The 27,808-nt window shown below is 40.4% G+C and overlaps 1 protein-coding gene across 2 annotated transcripts in view; it reads left to right on the top strand.

Annotated features, from left to right (window-relative positions):
• erbb4b (erb-b2 receptor tyrosine kinase 4b) overlaps window positions 1–27,808 on the top strand; it is a 525,535-nt gene that overhangs the window by 269,353 nt on the left and 228,374 nt on the right. For both annotated transcript variants that reach the window (XM_074694273.1, XM_074694274.1), the window contains exon 3: window positions 24,628–24,814. In XM_074694273.1, coding sequence (XP_074550374.1) covers window positions 24,628–24,814 — 187 coding nt within the window. The remainder of the gene's footprint in view (window positions 1–24,627; window positions 24,815–27,808) is intronic.

Below are 27,808 nucleotides of genomic sequence, written 5' to 3' on the forward strand. Positions count from 1 at the left end.
GACTTGACTACTTATTCAGTTCTGCTGGGCCAACCCCTTGTGAGCAGTGTGAATGCAGCTCAGGTAAAACTGAACAGGAAGAAATAAGGTAAACCATTTTTAAGTGAGTCATGGTGATATTTGAGCATTGCTATAGGCAAGGCAAGGTAAGTTTATTTGTAGAGCACAATTCATACACAAGGCAATCCAAAGTGCTTTACAGCTTACATAAAATAAATCACAGTAGGCAAAATAAAATCATTGCATAAAATCACATCATAAAACATTAAAAATGATTAATTAAATTAAAAGAGGAGAGTGGAGATAAAATACTTTCAGTTGTCGTACGCAATGCTAAACAGAACTGTTTTCAGCCGGGCTTTGAACATTGTCAGAGTTGAGGCTTGTCTCACATCTTCTGGAAGACTGTTCCAGATTTTGGGGGCATAAAACTCATCGTGTTTAGTCCTGACTCTGGGCACCAGCAGGAGACCTCTCCCTGAGGTTCTCAGAGACCGAGTTGGTTCATATGGTTCTAGCATGTCCGAGATGTACTTTGTTGCTAGACCATGAAGGGACTTGTAAACAAGCAGAGCTGTTTTAAAGTCTATTCTCTGAGCCACAGGAAGCCAGTGCAGAGACCTGAGCACTGGACTTATATGGTCGTATTTCCTGGTTCTGGTCAGGACCTGAGCAGCAGCGTTCTGGATGAACTGCAGCTGTCTTACAGCTCGTTTTGAGAGTCCAGTGAGCAGGCCATTACAGTAATCTAACCTGCTGGAGACAAACGCGTGGATAAGTCTCTCTAAGTCAGGTTTAGACACTATTCCTTTAATCCTGGCAATGTTTTTGAGATGGTAAAAAGCAGCTGATGTTATTGATTTGATGTGGCTGTTTAAGTTCAGGTCTGAGTCCAATATCACCCCTAGATTTCTAACCTGGTAACTCATATTTAGAGAGAGAGTCTGAAGGTGACTGATAACCCCTTCTCTTTGTTTCTGTGGGTCACAGACAATGGTTTCCATTTTGTCTGAGTTCAGCTGGAGGAAATTGTTCTGCATCCACACACTGATCTGTTCAACGCAGCGACAGAGTGAATCTACAGGCCCATGTTCGCCTGCCGTCATTGACACATAGATCTGAGTGTCATCAGCATAGTTGTGGTAGGACACATTACAGCTGCGTATTGGCTGACCCAATGGGAGCATGTACAAATTAAACAATGGGGGTCCCAAGATTGAACCCTGGGGAACCCCACAGGTCAGGGCCATTTGGTCTGAGACACAGTTACCAATTTCAACAAAGAAAGTCCTGCCCTCAAGATAGGACTTGAACCAGCTCAAGGCAGTACCAGAGATTCCCATCCAGTTTTCTAACCTCTGTAAAGCTCATGTAAGGAGTGTTTGATATGTTTTCACTGTGGTGATCCCTGTAGACAAACTTTCCCTCTTAACTGGTGGTGTCCTGTGTGCATAAAAGTTCCATGAAGACATTTATTTCCTCAAACAGTAGAAAGCATCACTTTCTGTAAATCTTTGTAGCAGTGCTGAGTGAAAGCAAAGACACAAGTTGGGAAGACAAAGAAATCTTGAAAACTTTCAAAAACTTGGATAAGAAGGGGGACTCTGGTGCGCTCTAGGGGCACTCGCACACTGGCCATCTGTACTGTACCTTGTTGTACCCAAGCAGTTCAGCCCGTGGTCACACTATTCCAATATAACCCAGACAAAAGGCACACGCATGGCCTACGTCATCCAGGAAGCATTGTCTCTTTAGAGAACACAGAGAACAATGCTATGGCCTTCATGATTTTTTGGCTTATATGAAGTCATTTTGGTCCAACACAGCCTTCTAAAACCTACGCCATTCTTTAAAGCATTTGTCTAGACATCAGTGGTCGCAGTGATGATACGTCATTGGTTTTACATCATGCCCTCATTTTGTACGTTGTGCTCGTGCATGAAGTGCACCCTTCTGACGCATTCCTCTCTAAACCGTGCCAAAGCATGAAAGTGCACGGTACACTTCCAGTTACACTGGCCAAACAAACTGGACTTGGTTTAAAGCACAGTACTGATAGCCAGTGTGGCCCCACCCTAAATGCTAGTTGCAACTAAGCGGAAATCTCAGGTCTAAGAATATGAGACAATGTGGAAGTGCTAAAATCTACTGCTTCTCAAGCGTTCGCTTGAGGCTGGCTTCAGAAGTACCTGAAGTCAGAAACACACCAAGTCAAAAAAAGCTGTTTCCACAGCAGGAATAAAGATATTTACTGCCTGGTTCAAAAAAAATGTCTCCTGTCAAAATCCCTAATTTCACTTTCAGTTCACACTGTACAGGGGTGAATTTTTTTTCCAACTCGGCAGTTCAGAGGACTGGCCTTGATAGCCGGATCGCTTGATTTTCCGATCCAGAAACAGACAGGTGACGTTGGGGAGACTACGTCCATGTTTTATACAGTCTACCATTGCAACCTTAAAGGGGGTTTTTACTTTTTTCAAGCCTTCTACTCACCCCCTGGTATCCCCCAGTTGATTTACAGGATTAACACTTTCTGTTTTCCCCACACTGGTGCTTTACAAAATCCTTATTGAAGCCTCTATCTGAATCAACTTGAATGGAACGCTGTCTCTTTAAGGCTACATGCTCCACAGTCCCCCTTCAATCTGATTGGACAGCATTTTGAGGGGCTGATAAGGCCTCACATATGGGCAGACTTTGATGTTTGAAGATCCCTATGTAATAACCTCTTCAGTTTGTATCTTGTGAAGATAATGTGATGATCATGTGCCATTTTTAGAATGAACAGTTTTGAGCAGTTAATTGATAGATTAGAGGGTTTCATCAACATGTCAATCCGTAGCAGTTTGAAAATCAGTACACATTTAGAATCGACACCCAGCATTGTTACATGGTATGCATATTTCAAATATGGCAAAGCACAGTTCCCCCTCTTTAACTTTAAAGAGAAGGTGTAGATCTCAACAACCAGCCAAGCATTTCACAGGGAAAGAAGAGGGCTTCCAGACATTTGGTGCAGAATGAAATAGCCAAAATGAGCAACAGCAAAAGAGACAAAAACTCAATATGTACCAAATAACAGGCTGAAAGCATATTTGACAAAAAAGCTTTAGCTCCTGATTGTATTCGGTAAGATTTGCCAGTCACGCCTCATAGCCTGACATAAAAGTTTTATTCAAGTCAAGCAGCAGTTTTGTACGTCTTTAATTTTTATAAACCTGGTAAGACAGATTTTAACACACACACACACACACAGGTACGCCAAACCACACAATATTACTCAGAAGTGCGAGTAACACCTCAAACTACACCTTTTGTCCCATATGACTGCCTGAGAGGTTTCCACAGACGCCCAAACCTCAGTTTAAGGTGGTCTATGTTTGAGGTTTCTGTGTTGAAATGCCCTGTCCAAACAGTAAGTGAACGTGCCCCATAGAGAGGAGCCTAGTGATGATTTAGAGCTCCTCCAGGCACTCTTTGGATTGCCGCACTGAAATATGCAGTGAAGGGCACAATAGAGTCTGGTTTCTCCCAGGGCTGTGGGTGTTGTTTTTGTTGTGTTGTGCTTGGTCCAAACTCTTGGAGAATAGTTTGAGGATGGCGGCTGTAGATCAAAGCAGAAATATAATCAACTGTTAGGGGGAGAGAGCTCTCCATTTTATCTTCCCTCCTTGCTCAGGGGGCTGAAAACAGAATGTTGTTGAGTTTAAAGTTGGAGAAGGGAAAAATAGAATGTACAGTGTGTGCTCTGCTCTTGTTTTGTAAGGAAAAATGGAACACATGGTCTGTTTTGATGAGTCATTAAGCACTGATTTTTTAGACAAGGAACAAAATGTGTTCCCATTGTGACTTTTTACTTATAATGTTCCATTAATTTAAAATAGATATTACAATAAATTTTAAAAATAGCCCATGGTCTTCAAGAGACTTGCTCAAGTGATGATGTTACAAGAGATGAGGCTTATGGATCTGGTTCATGGCATGTTTGAAGGATGGACCTCAAACACAACAGGCCTTTGGAGGGCTGGCCAATCAGAGGGAAGGGGGTTTGTGCAGTTGGGAGGCTTAAAGAGAGAAAAGGCTAAAATAAGGCTTTTTCTAAAGATCAAAGAGGATACAATCTGAAGTCTTCCATCAAATTTGTGTACAAATGCAAAATTAAAAAAAACACTAAAGATGATGTTGAATAAAAATTTCAGGAGCAACATAATGTCAATAAATTATTTTACACCTCTGCTCCCTTGCATATCTGCAAAGCATCTTTCTCGTAAGTCTTTAACATTGTTTTTCCAACCTTTGTCTCTCATGTCTAGAAAATTCTGTTCTCCTGTCTGGGTCTCTGTTAATTCTGTTTCTAGTTTCTCAGTGAGACTTGATTCGCCCCAAGAATGAGTGATGGACGGCACTCAGCTCCCTAAAATATGAGATTTATTTTACAGAGAGTGGTACAACTCAAGGCCAGACTGAGCCACTTACCAACCAGTCTGTAGCCTTTTTTTAATCGCTTCGCATCATGTTGTTGTACTCTGGAGGAGAAAACACTTTCCAAAACACCAAAAAATCCTCTTCAAAAATCCACTAGAGCAGGTGAAGAAGAGTCACGGTCATCATGCACACACACTCACTAGCTGGTTTGGTTGCATTGTTTTGATATCTTCAAAGAGGGATTCAGTTTTGAACTGGTCACACTAAGTGCTTCTGCAAATAAGGTGTTTATACCTCAGCAATGGGGGGAAGTTTACCCACGAGGCCATGTTCTGTAGTTCTGGAGCAGTGCTCAAGGTAGAATTCTTAAGAATGGTGTCCTACCCCTGCTGCAAAGGGTGTTTTTTGAATGTTTATTTGTATGTTGTTGTTTTCTTTTGGTTTTTTTTTTGTGTTTTTTTTTTTTTTTTTTTTGTGAGTTTTTTTTATCATTCATTTTATTTTATTTTTTGGTTTTGGGGTTTTTATATGAAAAATATGATTAAAGTTGTTGTTTTTTTTTAAAATCTTTCTGCAACATTACAAAGCCACAGTAAATCACAATACTTAATTTGCAGATAGGGTGTCAGATTATTTGCAAACACCACAATACAACCTAAGTTATCCTACAGGACACAGAAAAGTTGTTAAAGTAAGTAAATAATTGTCACAGAGCACATCCAGATGGACCACGTTAAAGCAAAAATGTCCCTTTTATTTCTCAAACAGGCTTTTTGCAACAGGCAAAAACCTTATAAGAAGAGCTCCTCACAGAGACATCTCCCCAACTCTTCTCTCCAGACCCCCACCCCTCCAGGCTCTGGAGAGGTTCCCCCAATTTCTGCCACACCAGCCTCTTTCACACATTCCCACAGGTACCCCAACACTGGAGAAAAAAACAAAAAACACACCAGTAACAAATTCCCTTTGTTAACATACTGTAGCTTCAAAGAAGTCTATTGATCAGGATGCAATAATAGATAAACGTTATTAACAGAAAAGTATGATGATTATACTGACTGGCCGATCCTTAAATGGTAAATAAGTTACAGATGCCCTTTTAAAAAAAAACTAAAATCCACTTAACATAAAAAATCATTCAAAAATCAACATATCATACATTTATGTCTAGTGTGTGGATGTGGCAGTGTGTGTGAGAGAGAGTTAGACAGACAGGGCAGCAGGCCCTTAAGAACCTCCCTTCATAATGATTGTTTTCTTTAGCTTCAGCTATTACAGATAAAGCTATAATGCTAACATTATGACATGACTGATTTATAAAGCTTAATATAAGATGACACACTACTGGTACATATAGAAATATAAGTAATATGAAGGATATCACAAGGTGAGACCCATGCAAAGCTATATTTGTCATAGCTGAAATAAAAAAAAAGAAACAATAATTCACTTACTTTTACAACTTTTTTTGTGTCTATTAGGACAACTAACCTTTTTTAACTTCCGTTGTGGCGTTTACAATCGTGTTGCTGCTTTTGTGGTTCATTTTGTGGCTTTTGCAATTTGTTTGACACCTACTGGCCACCGCACAATACCCTCTCTTTAAATATTGTTTCACTGAAAGAAGACGTGTTTTCTCCCTGCTAGAAAAAAGTCCTTCTGATTCTACAGTCAGGATTGCTTTCATGGCAATGGATTCTTACCAGACTACTCGCAGTTTGACCTAACATTGAACCAAACATTTCAATTCTAGTAGCAGTGTGTTGAGGCTGTAGCAAATGTTTGTTTTCTTAATCAAAGATGAAATGTTTCAAGCTTCTTTCGGTGGGCTGAATGGATATGCCTTTTGATCCAGTTGTATTAAGCTTTACTTTTGCTCTCAAAGACTAGCTAATAATGTTATGATATTCCAACCAATCAAAATCAAGTATTAAACAGTTATTAATAAATTTACATGGTGTCTCTAATGGAGGTGTCTCTGCTTTTTAGCCGCAAAAAAAGGAGGAAGTCACATATTAGGACATGAATCAAGGCCCACATTACCAACAGTGTTAATTCTCTTTGCTGCAAGATGACTTCACCATACTTTGGGGATTTGGGTCCCAGGCCTGATTAAGAAGCCAACCATGGGAGAGATGGATCTAAGACTACGACCTACTCCACCCCCCTCCCCACACGTTAGCTGATAGTAGGGGAGCACGGGGAAGTGATTACTCCCGGATTAAGACTTGCCTCATTGCCGATATGTGTGGCATAATTGAATAATGGCTGCCTCACCCGAACAGTCCCCATGCAGAGGAGCCTCCCAGCCTTTCAGCCTCGTCAGATCGGTACAATATTAACCATGACACAGGCGTAACCAGGCCGGTAATTAATGCACTGAATCAATTACAAATTAGTCCATTCGGAGAATTCCCCACAGGAGTCCACTCATTACCAGTACTCTGATGGAGCTGCAAGTTCTCCTCATGGGAAGGAGTGTCACTCTGCTGCTCTCCTTCCCTTTCTTGTCTTTATCTATTTTCTCAAGGTAGGATGCAGAAGACAAATGGGGGATGAAATGTAAGCTGTCGGCATTACATTGGAAATGAAAATGTCAGCTGTGCAACACTGAATTTTGGTTATTGTCTAAATAAGGACGCAAGGAACCGGATACAGGTATGTTTTGAGCTAATTAGCCAAAGCTAGCAAGACGTGCTGAATGTAACGGCTTAGAGAAACATATTCAGACTTGTACTGTTGAGTTAACCTTCACGTTTAGATTCAAAAGAAGTTTTCTGTCTGTAATGAAGTAGTTACTTTCTCTTATTTGTTCTGAATCAAGAGCTAAATATGCTATGATCCTTAACAGCTGTGGATCAAGTGCAGTGGACAACTTACACTAGCAAAAACTGGTATTGAAAAAGGGGGCTGATGTAAACAGCACTGTCCTTTTTCTCCTTGTATTGATGGCGCTCCAAGAATCAGGTGAACACCACACCATTCATTTTACTGCCAAAGGTGAAAGTCAGTCTTAATGACAAAGGGCTTTCGAGCTCAATCCAGGAACTGTCAGAGAGCTGAACAGAGAGACAGTGAGAGAAAAAATATAGATGTGTCTGCGTGTGTGTGTGTGTGTGTGTGTGTGTGTGTGTGTGTGTGTGTGTGTGTGTGTGTGTGTGTGTGTGTGTGTGTGTGTGTGTGTGTGTGTGTGGTTTAAATCTACCTGCCCACAAACCCTTGAAAGGCAAGGTGCATTCAGGGTAAACTGAGTGCATTTGAAAAGGACAGACTCAAACTGTTCTCCACATAAAATGCAGCACTGTATGTTTTGATGAAATGTTAGTTTAGTCTTCTTCACAAACCTTTTATTTCGAAACCATTTTGCAAACAAATGACTTAGAGAAACACTTGTCAAAGTCCTCACAGAGCATTTTCGAAGAGATTTTTTAATGTTTAACTGTATGACTATCACTCCATTGATTTGCACGGTTGCAAATTATTCCAAATTACCCAAAATGTGAACATTGCTTCCTTGAAGGCCTTCTGAATTCACTTTATTTCCAGATGTGATACTTTGCAGGCATGGTTCAGATTCTTTTGTTGCCCTGGGGAGGCCACTGAGAATCGATACAAATTTGTTCTTAGTGATTGCTTTTATCCCTTTAAGAAACACTTCTATCCTGACAGCAGGGTTTCTCCTGAGTGACTAAGCTCTACACCATTGGGCATGAAGGTTCACTTATTCTGGTGTGTATTACATTTCAATGATTGTATACATCAGTGCTTTGTAGTCACTGGAACTTAACCAAGTGGGTAAATGTTACACCAAGATGTAAGACAGTATCCTCTACAACAATCATTTAAACACAGAATGAGAGATTATCCATTGGAAAAATGGTGTTCGTCCTTACAGAACAGTTCCAGTGACTTGAAGAATCAATGCATTGATCACAGAAGCTGTTCTGGGAGCACCTCTAAGCAGGAAACATTTTATCTAGCTTCACCAGGCTGCACCTGTAAATACAAGACAAATGAATTTGCTCATGCTTGGAGCTCAGTGAGAAACAAGTTCAAAAATACCAGCCTCAATGATTTTGGATCTAAAATAAATCTGTCTTGCGCCCACTACACAGCAAAAATATGTAAATTGAGATTTACATAAGCTTGCTTTGGCACAAAGTTGAGCCCAAAGAGGGTTTATTGTCAGAAGATCCAGACCAATCCTACAGGATATCAGGAGGTTTTCATGGGCCATGACTTGATGTTGTTATGTCTAATTTTTCATTAAAAACTTGATATTATTATTTCATTTTATTTAAACACAGATATTAAGTTACAAAGCTGGGTGTTAATACTAAAAGTGAGAAAATTTTCAAAATGTTGCATGTGATAATGATTTCCAAGTATTGTAATTATGTATGGGTACCAAATAAAGTACTTTTATAGGTACCGACTTAATTCTGTCAAAAGTATCGAGTACCAGTTCACGTAAAATCAAATGGTACCATGTTTATGTACCTAAACACATCTTTGTGACTGCGAGGGAGTGGAAGAGAAGCCGATTTTCCATGCTGGACATGAACGCAGCATTGTAAGGTTATTGGAGAATAAATATGCTAAACTGAAAAAAAAAAAAAATCCTTTATTATAAAAAAAAACTTATATATTTTGTCACATACACACAAAAAAGTACCAAAAAATGGTACCGTTACTGATTGCCAGGTGTCAGGCATCAGTACTGTATAAAATGGGAAAGGTACCCACTCCTAATTCAAATAGTTATAAACATTAAAAAAAAAAAAAAAAAAAAAAATAGTTCATGTGAAGACTGCTTGCTCCTGTCTGCAGCAGGTACAGACAGGATGTCTGAGCTGTTTTGCGTCAATTTTACAAAAAAAACAGTGTGCACTGAAAGTGCCCAAAATGCACAATAACTTTCAAAATGAAAAAAAAAACAAACAACAAAAAAAAAACATCTTCAAACCAGATTATATCTAAATTGACCATGGCAACACTCCGACAAAGTGAACAGAGTCAGACCAGAAGTGGACAGGATTTACAGCCAAAACAAGAACGAGGAGACATGGTAGAGATAGGGACGGTAGAGTCGTGAGTAGATGAGGTACAGTGAGGTTAGGCTAGAAAATCACAAGTCATGAACAACTATGCACAGTTGGGCTGGGTACCGTATTAGGTACTGTTGTCGGTACTGACAGAATTCAGTCAAAAGTTCCAGGTACCGATTCAGGTAATCAAAAAGGTACAATGTTCAGGTACCTAAATGCCTCCTTGTTACTGCGAGAGAGTGGAGGAGGTAATTGATTTTCCATGCTGGACATGAACACCGCATTGCAAGGTTTTATATTGAAGAAGAAATATATTTAATTGATTTTTTTTTTAAATTTTGTTATTTAACAAATTGGTATATTTTACCACATGAACACAAAAAAGTACCAAAACTTGGTACTGTTGAGTACCAGTACCGATTGCAAAGTACTGGGCATCGGTATTGTATCGTTTCAAATGTGAAAGGTACCCATTCCTAATGCACAGCCATGTGAGCAGAAAAAAAGCGACGCTGCCTGCAGATGTTGGCAGGTACATGTGGGTGGCAGTGGCAGCGCCTTGTGGGGGGTGGGGTGGGGACAACGATCTTTGGATAATTTTCAGCTTGTTATGAGTGAATATCGCATTGCTCTTTTGCTTGAAATGACCATCTTTAATTCAAATGATGTAGAAATCTTAAAACCTGTCCGGAAACCACTTAAAATGCACTCAGGTTTGCCCATTGCGGAATTCCAGTGGGCTGTCCAATCAGAGGGAGGCGGGTTTGTGGAGCAGGGGTCCTAAAAGAGACAGTAACTAGAACCAAGCATTTCAGACAGAGGCTGAAATACAAGTTCCTAAAACACCAGTGAGAGAAAAAGTGATTTTCTCTCAAACTGTAAATTACATAAAGCTTCTACAGGGGGTTTCGGAGGGACATGGCTGCCTAAAGCCTAAAAAGGTACAGTCCCTCCAGTGTAATGACATCCTTACAGCCTATGACTGAAAATCAGATGCCAGAAAGCCACAGCTGGGCAGAGATCAGACGAGGACTGAATGTTGTCTGAACAGCAGGGAAGCAGAGGTGGAGAAGTGTCCGCTGAGTGATGCATTATGTAATGTCCATCTGAATGAAAAGAACATGTGGGAGTGTATGGGTGTTGATGGTTTCATCCTTTATAATTTGTATACTTATTTTTATACTCTGATGGAGCATAATAGAGCACTGTGTAATCAGAAAAAGGTATTTTGGCACAATCCAAACTTTCTTTGCACCATCTGCACTTCGAATTGTCTAAACAGGGCTCAAAACTTGGAGGTAAACTTATGCTGAGGAAGTGAAGTAAGCACATTTATCACATTGTGAATTTCAGCCACACCACTGATATCTCCAGTGTCCCATGTCCCCATCAACTTTGCTGTTGATGATTTTAGTCCAGACGTAGAGAAATGACCAAAGTGGGCTGTCTAAACTGGAGCAATCTAACAATCTGATTGGCATCACAGCACTTTGACATCACTAAAATTATTACAAAAGTGACTGATGATGTCAGACTCTGTAACCCTAGCTGTATCACTCAAACCCTTCCTTTGGTCATCAAAAGATTCAGCACAAAAACAGTTGATCCTATAAGCCACTTTGGCAGAAAACAGCAGTGATGCATTTTAACTCCAAACAGTCTTGTCAAGCTCTGATTCAGGCGCTAACATGAAAAGTGAGCTCTTCATCCTCTGTGCCAGGTATCAGCATTTTCCCCTTTGAAACTGAACAATGAGTTGTGCGCTCATTTGGCTCCAAGACTGTAAACAATCTTACGGTGAAAGACAGAGAGAGGAAGAGAAACGCTTTCTATGTGCTGCACGGAAACAATGGACAGAACGAGGCAGAGAAAAAGAGACAAGATACATGTGTTTCCTTAATTACTGTGTTAGCAAATCAATAGGAGCTGCGCCATGCCTCATTGTCTGGGCTGCGAGGAAAGGAAAGGAGTTGAAGAAGCTGAAAGGCTTTGGGAAGGAATTGCTGGAGAAAAATCAGCCTTTTTAACCTTTGACTACCAACTTCCCACCCACAGCTTTCACTACACCAACCAATCTGCTTCACTCCACCATCACACTCCTTACCTAAGATTTAGAAGGAGAATTAGAGGAGGAGGCTTCACAGGAAATCTCACCTCTCTTTAAATTCTGCGAATGCAGGGAACACTGCTCATCCAAGACTTCACCATTACTCATTACTCAGAGTTTTGCCACAGATATATGAAAAGTAAAGTCATAAGAAAAACTTTCAAGTATATGTGAGCATCCCCAAGAGGAGGGGAGGGGCCACCGGGACCATGGCCCCTGCTGAAATCTGATTGGCCCCCTCCCAGCGCCCTCTGCAAAATAGTGTCTTGTCCTTGGGTAAACCGTTCTCTCCAATAGGAACACTAGCTGGTTGTCACAGGTCAGCTTCGTAGGGGCGAGGAGTGGGAAACAGATTGTTGTGGTTTGTGATGGGAGGGGTCGAAATATAAAACAAGCACACCTCTCAGCAGGCGATCTCCAACACTTGGTGGATCTCACACAAATGAGTCATTAAAAGATGTTTCATCCTAATACCTAGTTTTCACCATTACCTTATCTCATCATTTAATATTTTGCAGATAAAAGGTTGGTAGCGAAGGTAATTAAATGTGGTGACGAAAGAGTAAATCACTGCCAAGGGATTTCCTGCAGTAATGCTTATGTGACACGAAAAATAGCCTTGGTGGGTTTTTCTTTCTTTTTGAAACAAGGAAACCAAAGAATGGAGACACTTTCCTGGCCTTGTTACCTTTCTTATACCAAAGATGCCATGACTTTAAAATCTGTATTCCATTTCTGTACATAAAACTCTGCCTTTGGTAACATCAGTAGTGCACTGAATAGTTGAGGTCCAACACCTCCTCAGGTCTTCAAACAGACAAGAAAATAAAAAAGCTTTCCATCTTATTTTAAGGCATTTGGTGAGACATAATTTCTATTTGTTTAACTCTGTACTTTTTTGTATCACATTGTGCAGTTTTGGAAACTTTTGTAGTAAACTTTAAGCAAACATGCATCCTTACAATGCAGAAAATATGTATTTTGAAAAACAATTTCACAGTTCATGAGTTATTCTTCCAGCAACTTCTTGAAAATTAGTAATGGAGTTCCTGAAAAAAGTGTGTGGATGATTTTTCGGAGCAGTTATTTTAAAAAGGGTCAAAAAACAACTCGCTGGTACCGGGTTGGACCCCCTTTTGTTTTCGGAGCTGCCATGGTGGCATCCTTGGTGGCATAGATTCAACAAGGTACTGTAAACATTCCTTAGAGAGTTTGCCCCATATTGACATGATAGCATCACACAGTTGCTGCAGATTTGTCGGCTGAACATCCATGATGAGAATCTCCCGTTCCCCCACATCCCAGAGGTGCTCTATTGGATTGAGATCTGGGGACTGTGGAGGACATTTGAGTACAGGGAACTCATTGTCATGTTGAAGAAACCAGTCTGAGATGATTCCAGCTTTATGACATGGAGCGTTATCCTGCTGGAAGTAGCCATCAGAAGATGGGTACACTGTGCTCATAAAGGGATGGACAGAGTAACATTTGGCAACGTTTTTCCAATCTTCTATTGTCCAGTTTTGGTGTTGCTGTGTGAATTGTAGCCTCAGTTTCCTGTTCTTAGCTGACAGGAGGGTCACCCGGTGTGGTCTTCTGCTGCTGTAGCCCATCTGCCTCAAGGTTGGACGTGTTGTGTGTTCAGAGATGCTCTTCTGCAGACCTCGGTTGTAACCAGTGGTTATTTCAGTTACTGTTGCCTTTTTATCAGCTCCAACCAGTCTGTCCATTCTCCTCTGACCTCTGACATCAACAAGGCATTTTGGCCCACAGAACTGCCGCTCACTGGATATTTTCTCTTTTTGGGACCATTCTCTATAGATCCTAGAGATGGTGGGTTAAAATCCCAGTAGATCAGCAGTTTCTGAAATAGTCAGACCATGCCATGTTCAAAGTCCCTCAAACCACCTTTCTTCCTCATTCTGATACTGGGTATGAGCTGCAGCAGATCGTCTTGACCATGCCTACATGCCTGAATGCATTTAATAGCTGCCATGTGATTGGCTGATTAGAATATTGCTTTAACAGGCAGTTGGAAAGGTGTGCCTCATAAAGTGTCCCATGAGTGTATAAAGAACACCTCCCAATATAGCATTGCCCCCCCTCCACTGAAAATAAATCCTAGACTTGCCACTGTATGTGAATACTCCTAACAAGATCAATCAATACAATACTTTTGGATTACTTATATACTCACGGTACCCATGAAAATTGCCAGCTTTTTGTTTCTGTGAATTAATGTAATTTAAGTCTTAACACAGCTCTGTGACCAAAATGAAGTTAGTTTAGCAACAAGTGATATCTGCAGCAAGGCCACTTTGTCAGAACTGAACAGCGTGCTATGCTAGCTTGAGTGACAAATATTGATTCTTGTGACAAGGATTCAAAAGACCCAGTGTCAGCTGTGGCTTAAAGGTAGAGTGGATTTGCCCTAAACTCTCCAATTCAGATTGGTGGTTCAATCCCTGGGCACCAGAGTGTGAGTGTGATAAGATCAGTACTGATGGGGGGGCTCCGCAAAGCTGACTTAGCCACCAGCGTATGAATGTGTGGGTGAAAGGGACAATGGGAAACTGGTTAGGAGACTAAAAGCAAGAAGCTAGAGCCTGGCACACATCTGTAAATCAGTTCGTCATTGCTTTTTGATGTTACTTTGTTGTTGAATTTCAAATTGAAACGACAATCAGAGGTACCCCTTTTTCTCAACCCTGTTATCTTCATCATTGTCATTCTGAAGTTACCCGACTTCCCTGCAGGAGCACACTGTGCCAGTGGACAGCATCTGTGCCGAGGTGGGGAGTAGAAGTCTGTCACGAATGACTTGGCTCCTAGGAAGCTCTTGTTAGCCAAAGTAGTACTATGAAGAGCTGTCTGGAGCAGAACGAGCCAGTTCTTGCTGAGCCAAATGATCTGAATCACTAAAAAGAGCCTGAATTACCACTGCTAGGAGTATCTACACTGAGTGGGTTTACCTGCGACAGAAACCAGAGATTGCAGACCACTTGAGCAGGACAATGCAGACTTTCTAAATGTAATCCATGGATCTATATGAACATAATGTGTTTGGATTGAATCTTATACTGGGTTAGAGGCATAGGGACCCTTTTCTCTTGCAGCCAGAGGGAATGGACTGTTAGACCTTGAATTAATGTTTATGTTAAAGAGGGGGTATTATGCTTCCTCATATCTAAACATTGATTTAAAGAAACAATGCTGGATATTCATATGAAGCATGAGCAGAGTTTCAAACAGCTATACATTATTTTGTTGCAGAAATCTCTGAATCTGTCTGTAAACTGTTCAAAACAGACCATTCTAAACAGTACGAGATCTTGATGCGATCTTTACGAGATTTGCTGAAATTATACACAAAATGCTCTTTTAACTGGTTCATTATTTATTGGAAGACTTAAGACTTAAACACTAAAGTCTGCCCATAGCTCTGTGTGCTGGCCAATCAAAACGAAGGGGGTTTGTGGAGTGTTGCCCCTTAAAGAGACAGCAGCTAAAACAAAGCATTTTAGACTTAGGATTTTTCAAACAAAAATAAACACTTTTGTGAAAATTTATGGATTTTTATTTTTTAATCATTATTTGAATAATATAATGCTACTATTAGGATGCCAAATAAACACTATAAACCCTAAAAAAAGAAGCACAATACCCCTCTTTAATAGCAATCTCAGAATAGAAATAGGGGATTTACTGTTCTCAAAGTTTTATTTGTTTTGTTTTGATTTTGTTTTGTATTTCATTCAGCCTGTTCATGTGCCTCACTCCCTCTTCAGCCCGTTCTTTCTGTACTTGACCAGCAGAGTGTATTCCGTCCTAACGTGTGCACCTTAAAGGCCTTACTTGTCATCATTTTTGACAAGTAGACTGTCATACTGTCGCTATCAATGATGCTCAAGCATCAACTTAACACCACACGTTGCCTGGGCATATATGACATGCACACTTTTTCTTCAAAGTCAGTTGTTCGTATCAATCATACAAGGGCAATTTGTCTCCAACGGAAACAAAAATGTCGCTTTGATTCACTTGAACCAGAATTTCCATTCCACTGAATTTTCAAGTCATTGTCATTTTATACATGTTAATTGCTTTTAAGTACATTTTAATGTGGTGAAATTGCTGTTTTTTACTTCTAAGAAGGGACTTTTATTCATCTACCTCATTAAAGCCCTCTGTGAAATCTCCGTTCTAGTGTTCCTAGAAAGCAGCTGGCATTGACCCTCGCTACTCTCGAGGGAAGGACAAGGAATGACAACAGAGAGGCCTCAGATCTTTCATGTTGCTTGTCCTTTTCTTGTTTGCTGCTTTTATCACCACAGTCAACAAAAAGAGTGCCTAATCTCACACGAGGATCCATTTGTACACACACACACACGCACACAAACACACACACACAGATTTGTTCATTAGAGCAGGAGAAGTGTGATGTAAGAACCAGAAGGGATAGTTTCTCTTCATCTTCAAAGATGAGTCATGATCATCATCATCTTGTCCAAAGCAATATAAGACACTTGCTCATGCATACTCTCACGCACACACTCTCAAATTTTAACACACACACTCTCCATCTTCTTCCAACACACACATCAAAAGCAGTATCATCTGCAGGTGTTTGAAGTGGTTCTTATGTGGTTTAAGCCACTCCAAGGGGATTGAGTTGTTACCGAGGAGCTGGCAGGTTGCAGGACTGGAGGTGGGCGCTGTGGCGACTTAAAGCGAAGGAACACGGCGGCTGTGAGTTTGGATATGAAGAAAAGACTCGTGAATCCCATCAGGGATGCTTCTCCTACTCACAAATATTGCACTTGAGAAGTGCAAATATGCTGCTATCATAAGATCATCTCATTACACCTCATGAGTTACACACCAGTTATTCACAAAGGAGGGTTAACTCTCATTTGGAAGATTAATCACAAAAATTGATGTACAAACAGTCATAAAGCCTTCACTCTTAACTACTAGCAGTATTTCCTGTAGGATGTCGGTTACATCGGGGATGAGCCGCTGGGAAAACTTGAGGATTTTCTCACTTATACTGGTAGACACCCAATCCGGATTCTGTGTCTGTTTACAGATGCGGATGTGAGCTCAGGCAGAGGCTTTAGGGAAGAGATATGGAAATCGAGGATGAGGGCTTAGTGATGCAAGGCAAACCTTAAGCCCTTCCAGTGCACTCCTGTGTATCAGACTTCAATGACCGCAGCCCCGCAGAGCACAACGCTACGCCTCAATATGTATGGAAATGAGAGGCTATCATGCTAAAGTGTGTTCAGTCTCTTCAAACATGCTAATGGTGTCACTGCACTTTCAGCCCGGCGTAAGCCATGCAAACATTTGGCCCCTCCTCCGACATTTTGCTGTTTTTTTTTCTTCACTTTTCTGACCTGGAACAGGTGTGATTTTAATTATGCATTGAGGTAAACCAACCCTGATCCACTCCACTGAGCTCCTCCTCCTCCGGTGTGTAACCCACCCTCTCTGTCTTCATTTCCTCCTTGATCCCTTTTCCTTTCCTCCGTCAGTAACTCCCTCTAACCCCCCTTCCCTTTCTCTCCATCTCTGCTATTAGAAGTTGGGGATTGAAGGACTCGATTTTAAAGCCACGCACGTCTCTGTGACTCAAGTGAGGGGTTTGTTCCGCTACCACACTTCCGCTCACAAATGCTCCAAATCAGGGGAGAAGGGAGGAGGAAGGAGGGAGAAATCCCTGTTAATCTAGTGAATCTGGCTCTCTCTGTCTCTTTTGTTCACTGTTACTGGGACTCTGTCACATTGATCTCCTGGGAGTCGTGTGGTGGTACATTGTTGGGGGAGTTGGGGGCTTGCTGCACAGTTAAGTCTGCACACACTGAAGGGTTCCAACACTCCAGTCGCTTTTTAAACAGATGATTCAACTTATTCACTGAAGGGGTTCCAGATAATCAACAGTTTTCACCTTCCTGTTTAAATGTGAAAGCAAACTCCCTGCTCTAACTTACAGGATGACCTTTCAGAGAGAAAAGAAACAGAAGAAGAACTTGGGTCAGAGCAAGATAAGGCTCCCTGCCAACGTACACCTTACACCTGTTTTACTGCATGGAATCCAGGACAACATAAGGGTCATGTTGGTATTTTTAGCAATTAATTTACTGCTCCAATTGCTCTGTACCTATATAGAGGAGACCATGCTAATGACTAAGGTAAAAGTTTAGCAAAGGCACCAATATGCTTTTAAATTAAAACCAGGGCTGTTCTCAAGGGGAGGTATGGGGTGGCACAGCCCCCGCGGAAAATCGGCCACCAAGTCGGAGGCTGGCTTTCAGCTGGCTTTCGGTGTCTATTGCCCTTTTTTCCACTACAGTACAACTTGGTGCTAGACTGGGCCGGGGCTAATGCTTGTTAAAGTAAATTTCAACTTAAAAATCCTCTAAAACCAGTCAAAAAGAGCTATGTTATTAATGGTAATGGTGTTTAGAGCTGAAATACTATCAGGTCAGGGGTGGCCAACCAGTCAGAGACCAAGAGCCACGAAAATGGTACTATAGAGAGCCATGTCACGCATGGGGTCTTACAAACACACTTCCTCTCACACATAAACAAAATGACATAAAATGAAAATCAATACATTTCCAACTTTCAAAGCAACATTTATTGTGTTTGTAAGTGTGTTTAAATTCGTGCTAGAGAAGAGAAACTGAAACTTAAGTATCAATCCGTACACCCAAACATTGATCAACACTGATCCCAACGTTGGCATCAGTGTATCAATATTTTGGATTGATCGGGACACCACTACTTTTAACTATATAGATAGTTTTTATAAATGGATCAAAGAGCCGCACGCTGAAAGGCAATGAGCCACATGCGGCTCCCGAACCTCAGGTTGGCCACCCCTGTATTAGATGGTCACTGGCATCTATTCTGTAATTGTTCAATTGACTAAAAGCGAAAGGATATCTACAGCCATCGTCTGGACGGGGTATTTGCACAACAAACAGGCATAGCATACCAACCATAGCACTGTTGAGAACAATAAAATTATGTAACCTTTTAAAAATGACATGCTTCTCTTGGTAATGATTCATTTTTTTTATAATTAAGTCATAAACATTTAATGCTTCAAAAATGGGGGGGGGGGGGGGGGGGGGGTAATTGTGCTTGAGTATGGCACAGTTTGGATGGAATGGGGCTGAAACGCAAAACCTCCTTTCTGCAAAATTTTATGATTTCCTGATTTAAGTCTGTAGGATGAGAAGGAGAGCTGCTCACATTCAGTCTGCAATTAATATTGTAACATTGTCTAAAATAAGTGTGCCTTGCATTGAATATCCTAAAGAAATAGCATTCTGCAAGAAAACAGCATGATTTTTTTTTTGTTTTGTTTTCTTAAAAAAGTGAATTTTGCAGATAGGAGGTTTTGCATTTTAGCCATTGTGTGACTGTGCCCTTAGTCTTTAACACCCAAGTTCCAATGGGGCCACCTGGACCTTTTTTTGTTGTTTTTATTTTAGGCTTAAAAGTGGCAGGGATCATCCCCAAAGAGCCTGTTTTTTAAATTATTATTATTACTTTTTTTTTGAGAAATTGTTTAAATTGCTTTGCTAGCAGTTATAGTATTGAGAATAGCTTGCGTCAATGATTGCCTGTGATTGTAAAATTGTTGCATGTGGATTTGTATGTTGTAAGGTTATAACCCAGACATTGTTATAAAGCTTATCTGGAGTTGTTTGTACTTTCCTGTTATCCCTAATGGTTGAGGAGCTACAGTAATGAGCACTTGTAAAATGGGAGCACTCGTGCTACGATGGATTTTAAAACAGTTATATGTCTCATCATGAATTATCAATACACACTGTGATCTGGATGAACATATTGATTATTCCTTATTGAAATAAACACGAACAGGGATCTTTTGTTCTGGGGCCTACTCTTTAGAAATCACTGTGAAGTACCTGATTTTTTGCTTCTACCTAAACGCCACCCGTAACACTTTGGCTTCTGATCCACAGAGGACAAGGTTGCAGGAAAACACTTCTTACTACAACTTTTAGACATCCCCTCTGAATGCAGCCTTTGCTAAACTTAGCATTGCTAATTTCTCACACATTTAATCTCTTGTGTACTAGCCTGTCTTTGAAAATGACACTGTAGCTGTACTTCCTGTGGGACCTGCATGTAAAAAGCCTGCTGTATTCCAGGAACCGGTTTCCTGATGCACTACACCTGGAACACTAGCATTGTGGGGAGGGGATTTGCTTGTTTTGTTGATCTGTGTTTAATGAAAGTGACCACACAGCGCAGGTTTGGCCATTATCTCAGCGAGGGCCTGTAATCACAACGAGTTGTTTCCCTTTTTTCATGCAGTTCATTATCGAAGAAATCTGTGGGGAGAAAAGCGTATGTACCTGCCATCTTCTTTCTACCTCATTTTATTTCCCTCTGCAAGGCTGCACTTGGGAAGGTATTGATTTGGTGGCTTGAAAATAACAAACCAGGAATGGTGTGAGCAGGGTAATAAACAGGCCCTGAGTAAAAAAAAAGTGTAAAAAAGAAAAAAACTCGTGAAGTGTGTGTCCTGGAATAATTACCAGCCTCTGTGTGTACTCGGATTCAGCCCGCCAGAGTTGATACTGCTCTACCACACCAAAAAAGTACCTGAGTGCAGATTGGGAGGATGTGTTATGGCACAGCACCCAGGGCAATGTCACCAGACTACACAGACTTGGAGCTGTTCAGCTGTGTAGCAGGGTTGGAAAGACCTTCAAACTCCCAGCAGGGCGAGGATGAGTCATCCAGCCGACCTCAGCTCTTGGCTATTGAAATTAAGTCCAAGTGTGAAGTGTAGCACTGATTATCCAACTCACACTGCCACGAAAAAACAAAACAACAGTTAGATTTCAAAGACAGTCATCATTTTCTGCGGTGGACTTTCTCCTCATCTTTGGTCACTGGACTGAAAAAGTTACCTTTTACTGCAACAGGGTTTGGATTATTGACACGATCGCACATATCCTGTTGCACAACATTGTTTTTATTTTGTTGTCATGGCTACAGGAGTCCCTTGTAGAAGAGATTTGTATGTCATTTGGAATAAAATGGTAAAATAAGGTTGAATGAACAGAAAAATACAGTTTACATTCTCATATCGCAGGCTGCTCTTGAAATAATGAGTCATAGCAGTACCGTAGAACCCACCATTATCCTCGACAACTCTCAAACTGTTCGCTCATTTCTGTGAACAATGTGTGTTCTTATCCAACTAGTTCCTAAACTGATACACACTTTGACAAACACACACTGAGTATAAGTTCCTCATCACATAAATGCACAAAGACTTACCAGACTTGGGCCTGTCTGTCTCTATTAATGGTAATCAGCCGAGTAATGATGACGGAGCTGTGACTGCAGCTAACTTACTGGTGGCTGATGGCCATGCTCTCTGACAGCTGTCAGCCGCCATGACTGCGCTAGCAGGGCCCTCCTTAGGACTCGTTTCGGCTCGCCACATCAACAGCTCTTTACACACAGACGTGTTGATTATCAGCATCAGCGGGCTGACGTGGACAGTCTTCACCGACTGCCTGACTGCTAATGACAGCCACCATGATGGCGGATGGGGGAAAGAGGACACAGCCTGTCACTTTGATTCATGCAACTTTGACTGCGACTGGGTGGCTCCTCGCCAAAGTCTCAACAGTACTTATACCCCCTCCTAAATGACATTTAAAGTGTGAAGCAATGGCTGTCCTTGTGGCTCAGTCACCCCGGGCTGGACCTCAGACATGAGTGCTGAACCCAGTGCCAAGTTTTGCATTGAGGTTACAAACCTCACAGCAAGTTCACCTCATTTAGATGTTATCACTCATCTTGCTGGCTGATTCAGTGAATGGAAAGTGACCTTGAAGATGGATACAGATGCTGTCATGATCTAATGTTTGCTTGAATTTTCTTTTTCATGCATTTTTTATTCATTAATTTTTTTACTGTCTTCTTTAGCAGTATGTTTTATAGAGTTGCAAAAGTTGCAATTTTACCCCACAATCTAGTTTTCAGAGTAGGATAATATTATGAAAGAAGAGTGTTTCCACAAATGAAGCTTGTAGAGTCAAGAAGAAGACATAGAGCTTGGGCAGAATACCGGTGATTAGGGCCTGTGCCCATTAACCCCACTTTCATGCCGTCAGTGCCTATAGCCTCAATTTTAGAACAATCCTCACTGCCACTTACTGTAACAGGTTATTAAAGTTGTCTCACAGCACTTTCACTTTCACATATAGTACTATATGCTCAATAATTGCTTTTCTTCTTACAATTTCACAAATGTAAAGAAAAGGAAAGGCAAGGCACGTTTATAGATATGGCACATTTCAGCAAGGCCATTCAAAGTGCTTTACAGACAGAACACATTTAAAGAATTAATTAAAAGGCAGATTAAAATAATAAGATAGAAAAAATGAAATTAGATTAAAAAGTTAGAACAGATTTTAAGATAAGAGATGCAAGAGTTGCAAAAATGTGCAATTTTTTTATTTTATTTTATTTTTTTAAGAAAAGAAAAGTAATTAAAATAATTTGTTGAAATGCTCTAATAAAAGGCAGCTGTAAAAAGATGAGTCTTCAATCTGGATTCAAAGGAGCTCAGAGTTTCAGCAGACCTGGTATTTTCTGGCAGTTTGTTCCAGATATTTGGAGCATAGAAGCTGAATACTGCCTCTGCATGTTTGGTTCTGACTCTAGGGACTGAAAGCAGACCTGATCCAGATGACCTAAATGGTCTTGATGCTTCATACGGGATCAAAAGATCAGTAGCCACGGTTACATGAGGTCTTTCCCAATGGAATCTTTCTGAATGACTTTTCTGAGAAAACAATAGTATACATGGAAAGGAATATTCCAATCCCTGGTCAATATAACCAAACCAAATAGTCAATGGGGCATGCGCAAACAAACTTAAACAAATTGATGAACATTACTAGTTGTGTCTTACGTCATATCTGAGCATGCGCTGAAAGAACGCACCCTGACAACTTTCCATTTGAGTGGATACATGATACCTCAATCAGTTTTGGGAAAGAAATATTCCACCCCTGTGAAACAGATTAAATGTCCATTCAGATTGGCTCATTTCTTTCAGAATGAGGTGTGTACCAAGGTTAAATTATTTCTGTTTGAGCAAATAAACTGAATGCAAGCGGAATATTTGGGCCCATGTATACGTGGCTATTGATATAATCTGGCCCTAATCCATTCAGAGCTCTGTAAACCAACAGAAGTGTTTTAAAGTCCATCCTCTGATGTGATCTACTTTCTTGGTCTTAGTAAGGACTGGAGCAGCCACGGTCTGAACCAGCTGCAGCTGTCTGACTGATTGAAGAAAAGAAATTACATAATAGAAAAGGGCCTTTCATTAGCTGCAGCTATGGACCTTCAACCAGTACCATTAAAAAAATGAGTCCGATTTCTTCAGTGTTGTCAGTTTGATCGGACCTATAGGGAGTAGTGACATTGACAGGCTTGACAGTGCTTTAAAAGTTGGACTTTTTTCAACTGAGGATGCTGTCAGAGAACAGCTGTCAACTGTTTGCTGGGAACACAGAAAACAGGAACTATTGAAAAATGTAGCTAGTGGAGACAGGCCCTAAATCTTTCATGGTTTTCAACGTTCTCCTGAATGCAATGCCAGGTTAAGCTAAACAGTGCTGCAGAAGTGAATGAATGTATGATACATGACATGATGAGAACTTCAGAAAAGTCTGATTAAGATGCAGATTATAATAAAAACGAGGATAATGAACAATTACGACCTTAGAAAGCAATCAGTCAGAATTATCTTTTTTTTTTTTTTAAACAAAATGCCCCTTCCAATAATTTCATTAACATTAGCATAATATGTTGAAAGCAGATTCTGATTAAATTTATGTTTCAATGTTCGAGAAGCTTTTATGTTAATGATAATGTTGTGCATGAAATCACTTTATGCGACTTTTGCGGTCGGGACAAAAAAAGGGGAAAAAAAAGGAAAGAAAAGAAAACAAAAAATCAGGTTGAAATTAACTTTTCTTATTAGCAATCAAAGAAATATTGTATTTTTTTTGTTTTGTTTTTATTTTAATCATTTTTTGTATTGTTTTTTTATGGGGAAATCACTTGACAAAGAAAGCAAATGATTTTGTAAAAGAGAAAAGCCTCTATATGTACCGAAGAAGCAGACTAACATCAAACTATCTTTTAAATGTAATTTTCAGTTTTCCATTGTTTTTGTAAAATAAAGGGACGTTCAGGAAACATATGCGAGGATATGGCTTCCTGACTGAGGCTGAAACTGAATTACTTTGTGGTGAAACAAAGTTTAAGCCCCACCACCAAAAAAAGCAATTTGCTGTTAAATTTTGAATCAAAACGTGGCAGAGTACAGTCAGGAAATAGTTGACAAAAAATGTGCAGCTCCGGATGAACTCAGTGTTTTGTATGCCTGCAGAAAAGAAAAAGGAACTGGAACAAACTGTAACATTTAGAAGCACAACACAAGTTCACAAACAGGTCATGTTTTAAGGCCTAATTTCACCACACGGGACAAGTTATTCAGCTCCTACAGGGCAGATAGGCACAGAGTTGTCAGGATGAGCTGGTGGTAAGTGCTTTCACTCTTTCTGTCACTTCCACTTACTGACAGCAGGCTTGAAATTTGAAACTACATCGTGTAAACAGCTTTTTGTGAGTGGAAAAAAAAGCACTCAGACAGAAGTTTTTTTTTGTTTGTTTTTTTTTTAATTTGACTTTTTTTTTTCTTCAATCAACGTTGTGAACAATGTGGAAGGAACCAAGGCAAAATCTTTCATTTCATAAGCTTTTGAAATTGCGTGCTGTTTTCCTTCCCCCTGAGTCAAAAAGTTTGCATGGTCGGCCATGCATAAGCTCTGTTGCCTATGGTGACTTTTTCCGATCAACTCATCAAGATTAATTTGTGGTTTTTTTTTCAGTCTTGAATTTAACAGGTGCTTTTCTTATGCAACCATATCACTAACACTGAAACACTTATAATTCTCTTCACAGTCTATCCGAGAAGTGACCGGTTACGTGTTGGTGGCCCTCAACCAGTTTGACTACCTGCCTTTGGAGAACTTAAGGATCATCCGAGGAACTAAGCTGTACGAGGACCGCTACTCCCTCGCCATCTTCCTGAACTACAGACGGGATGGAAACTTCGGCCTGCGTCAGCTGGGATTAAAAAACCTCACAGGTATTTTTTTTTTCTGGTTACTTTGTCTGCTGGCTGTTTTGATGTGTGTTTGTTTTTGAGTGTGTGTGTGTTTGTGAGTATTGGGAGAGTGTCTGGAGAAGTGACCTGTAAAGTCACAGCTCAGGCCATGTTTTGAGAAAGTTGCTTTCACGAGTATCAGAGATCAAACGCTCATCATGACATGCTTCAGTGTCTCCACTCGTGACTGCCTGTGTGTTAAACAAATTTCTGTCCTCTCATTCCAAGACTCTCAGGAACTCCTAACAGGTTTGAGTTAAAAGTAGATGGGGTCAGTCTGGGTTAATAAACCTAATACGAATAGTAAAGCTATTCACCGTGATTTTTTAAAGCCTTTATGTAGGCAACAGCTACGAGGTGGATTTAAATGATACCCCACTTACTCTTCCCTGAAACGTCTCAGCAGTCTTTCAATAGCACCATTACGTAGTTTAAACCCATCGAACCCTCTTTCAGAAGCGTCATTACCTGGTTTTAAAGCACTATCTTTGAAGTTTAAGATTCAAAAACATGCACACAGCTGAGCTCTTCTCATAGGAACTGCATGTTGCGCCAAGTAAGGTTCCTTCCAAAGCAAAGAGCCTTGTTGTTTAAAAGTAATCTGATCAAATCAAGGGCCTGTGTCCACTAATTGCATTGTTTGGGGAAGGAAGGGCTTGTTGACCAATGCTATTTGGCTTTTTCAGTGGTTGGTACCCAAAGACTGAAAAGAGCTATTTTTGTTTCAGCTAAAAGTAGTTTAATATTTTGAACACATCCCTGCTCATCAGTGTCACTTCTTCCTCAACATCCAATCAGAATCAAGAAGAGGGAGGGTTTCTGGTTTTGACATTAAAGGCAGCAATGGCTAAAGTTATGGACCCCAGCATCCTTTACATGAGGAGTTTCAGATGCTGCCATCTGGAAAAAGGTTCAGTCTTCCCAGGTGCAGTTCAAACAGATAGGGACTGTCTTTTATTCTGTCCGCTGTTGGCTTCTTGAATCATCTGTAACCACTGATCTATGTGTGGGCAGTGCCTGGATTTTGTGCAGTGTTGTGTCTGATGTATTTGTGTCTGAGTATTGTTTTTTTTATTTTGCTGACTACTGTCTGCAAAATGAATTGCCTCTCTGGGACGTTGAAGTTCTACTCTACTCTACTCTACTCGATTATACTTCTTTTCTTTGTAATACTAGATAACTACTTTTTTCTTTCTTCTTGAACTGTAGCAAATTCTAAGCACACAGAAAAATTTAGATCAATTTATCGGTCGGGCAATTATCAAAACTGAGGTTGTGGACACTTCCAGCCCAGTCAGTGGACACAGGCCCTGAAGCTACAGGAATTGATTAAATGTTTAAAATCCAAACTTGGATTGTGTGATTGAAAACAGTATACCGCACTGACCTGAATAAAGAATAATCCCAATTATATGGCACCCCCCCCCCCTAATCTTTTCATGATCGATCTCCAGAAAAAGACTGCAAACCAAAATTTACTTTGTTGCTATTTGTATTGAAACTCTGAGACAATTATTGGGATAATAGTTAGAGTCCGCTTTCATTTGTGGCGATAGATTTATGTTTTAAATGTATTTCTGATGACAGCTCTGGTAATGGGCAGAAACAAACTCGCACATACTCTCATCTATCTCTTGATAACAGCTGCATAGAGGACCACGATAAGCTTTTCTTTTACATTTCACAGTTTTTTGAACAGACTTCTTGGAAGTGGAATCTTCAACATTGATATGACTTGGATATGGCTATCATAATCTTAACTCATAATGATAACTCTTCCTCAGTTGTCTGTTAACTCATCCAACTTTTGGTCCATTTTTTTCTAGACAGTCAGCGCACTTCTCTATAGCTGTGTTTCCTTTACGCCCAGAATTGCACAAAACGTAAAAAAAACACATTAAAAAATTGTAATGGGAATGCCACATTAAAAAAAAAAAAAAAAAACGCTCAAATTTTGATAGAGGTTTGTATGCTCTGATGAGGTGGTTTTTCAGAAGTTTCGATATTGAAGTTTCTCACAAAAACACCTTTTTCACAAAAACGTCACACTGTCATTACAACGCACCTCCCTCACCTCCTTGTATGTGTCCACTGCCACATAAACAGACTCTGGCAGGAGCGGGCCAGAGAGCAGCAGCAGCAGGGAGGGGCGGAGGTCTGTGTGCATGAGTGAGAGTATGTGAGTTGGAGATGATGATCTTCATTCAGTGTTTTGTTCCTGTTTTGAGTTGCCTGTTTTCACGGCCGACAGTTTGAGCAGTGAATAAAAACACAAATGTTCAAGAATCTGCATCATCATGAGTGCAGCGTCTAATGGACATAATGTCTTACTTTACTAAAGTTGTGTGCACTTCTGGTCGTAATGGAAACACCAGCAAGGTGAAATTGGTCTTTATCGAAACTTCAGAAATATCACTTTTATTTTGCGAAAAAGTGTAATGGAAACGCAGCTTATGTCTCTTCTCCTGTAACTGCATCTCTGCTGTGATTGACAGATAACCACAGCCACAGTGAGGTTTCTGGTTTAAAATAGCTAACACTCTCTGCTGTTGCGGTTGTATAGCGACCCTAGATAACTATCAGCATGTGTCAATGATTAGACCCCAGTTATAAGAGCACTTTTCACATTATTTGAATTGAAAAAAACCTTGTCTTATAATTGGGTCCATACTGTACTTTTTTTTCTGGATCTGCATTATTTAAATCCACATTTAACCCTTTGAACTCAGCATGGTAGATCATTTTGGGAAATATTTATAAGAGCTAAACATCTGTATTTGGCAGTGTGCGTCTGTAAAATATTTCCATGCAACCGCCATGGAACTAAAAATTTTTAACCCTTTCACACTGAGAGGATGATGCTGACTTTTCATATAAAAGAAGACTTTTGTGTATCCACTGTTGTTTCTGTCTTTTCATCCATATCACACAAAAGAAGACGGGCTTGACACTCAGCAGTTGACTTGAGCGTGTTTC

Source organism: Halichoeres trimaculatus, unplaced genomic scaffold (assembly GCF_033239565.1).
Source record: "Halichoeres trimaculatus isolate MK-OKI-2021-1 unplaced genomic scaffold, fHalTri1.1 fHalTri1_scaffold_19, whole genome shotgun sequence".
Lineage (NCBI taxonomy): Eukaryota > Metazoa > Chordata > Actinopteri > Labriformes > Labridae > Halichoeres > Halichoeres trimaculatus.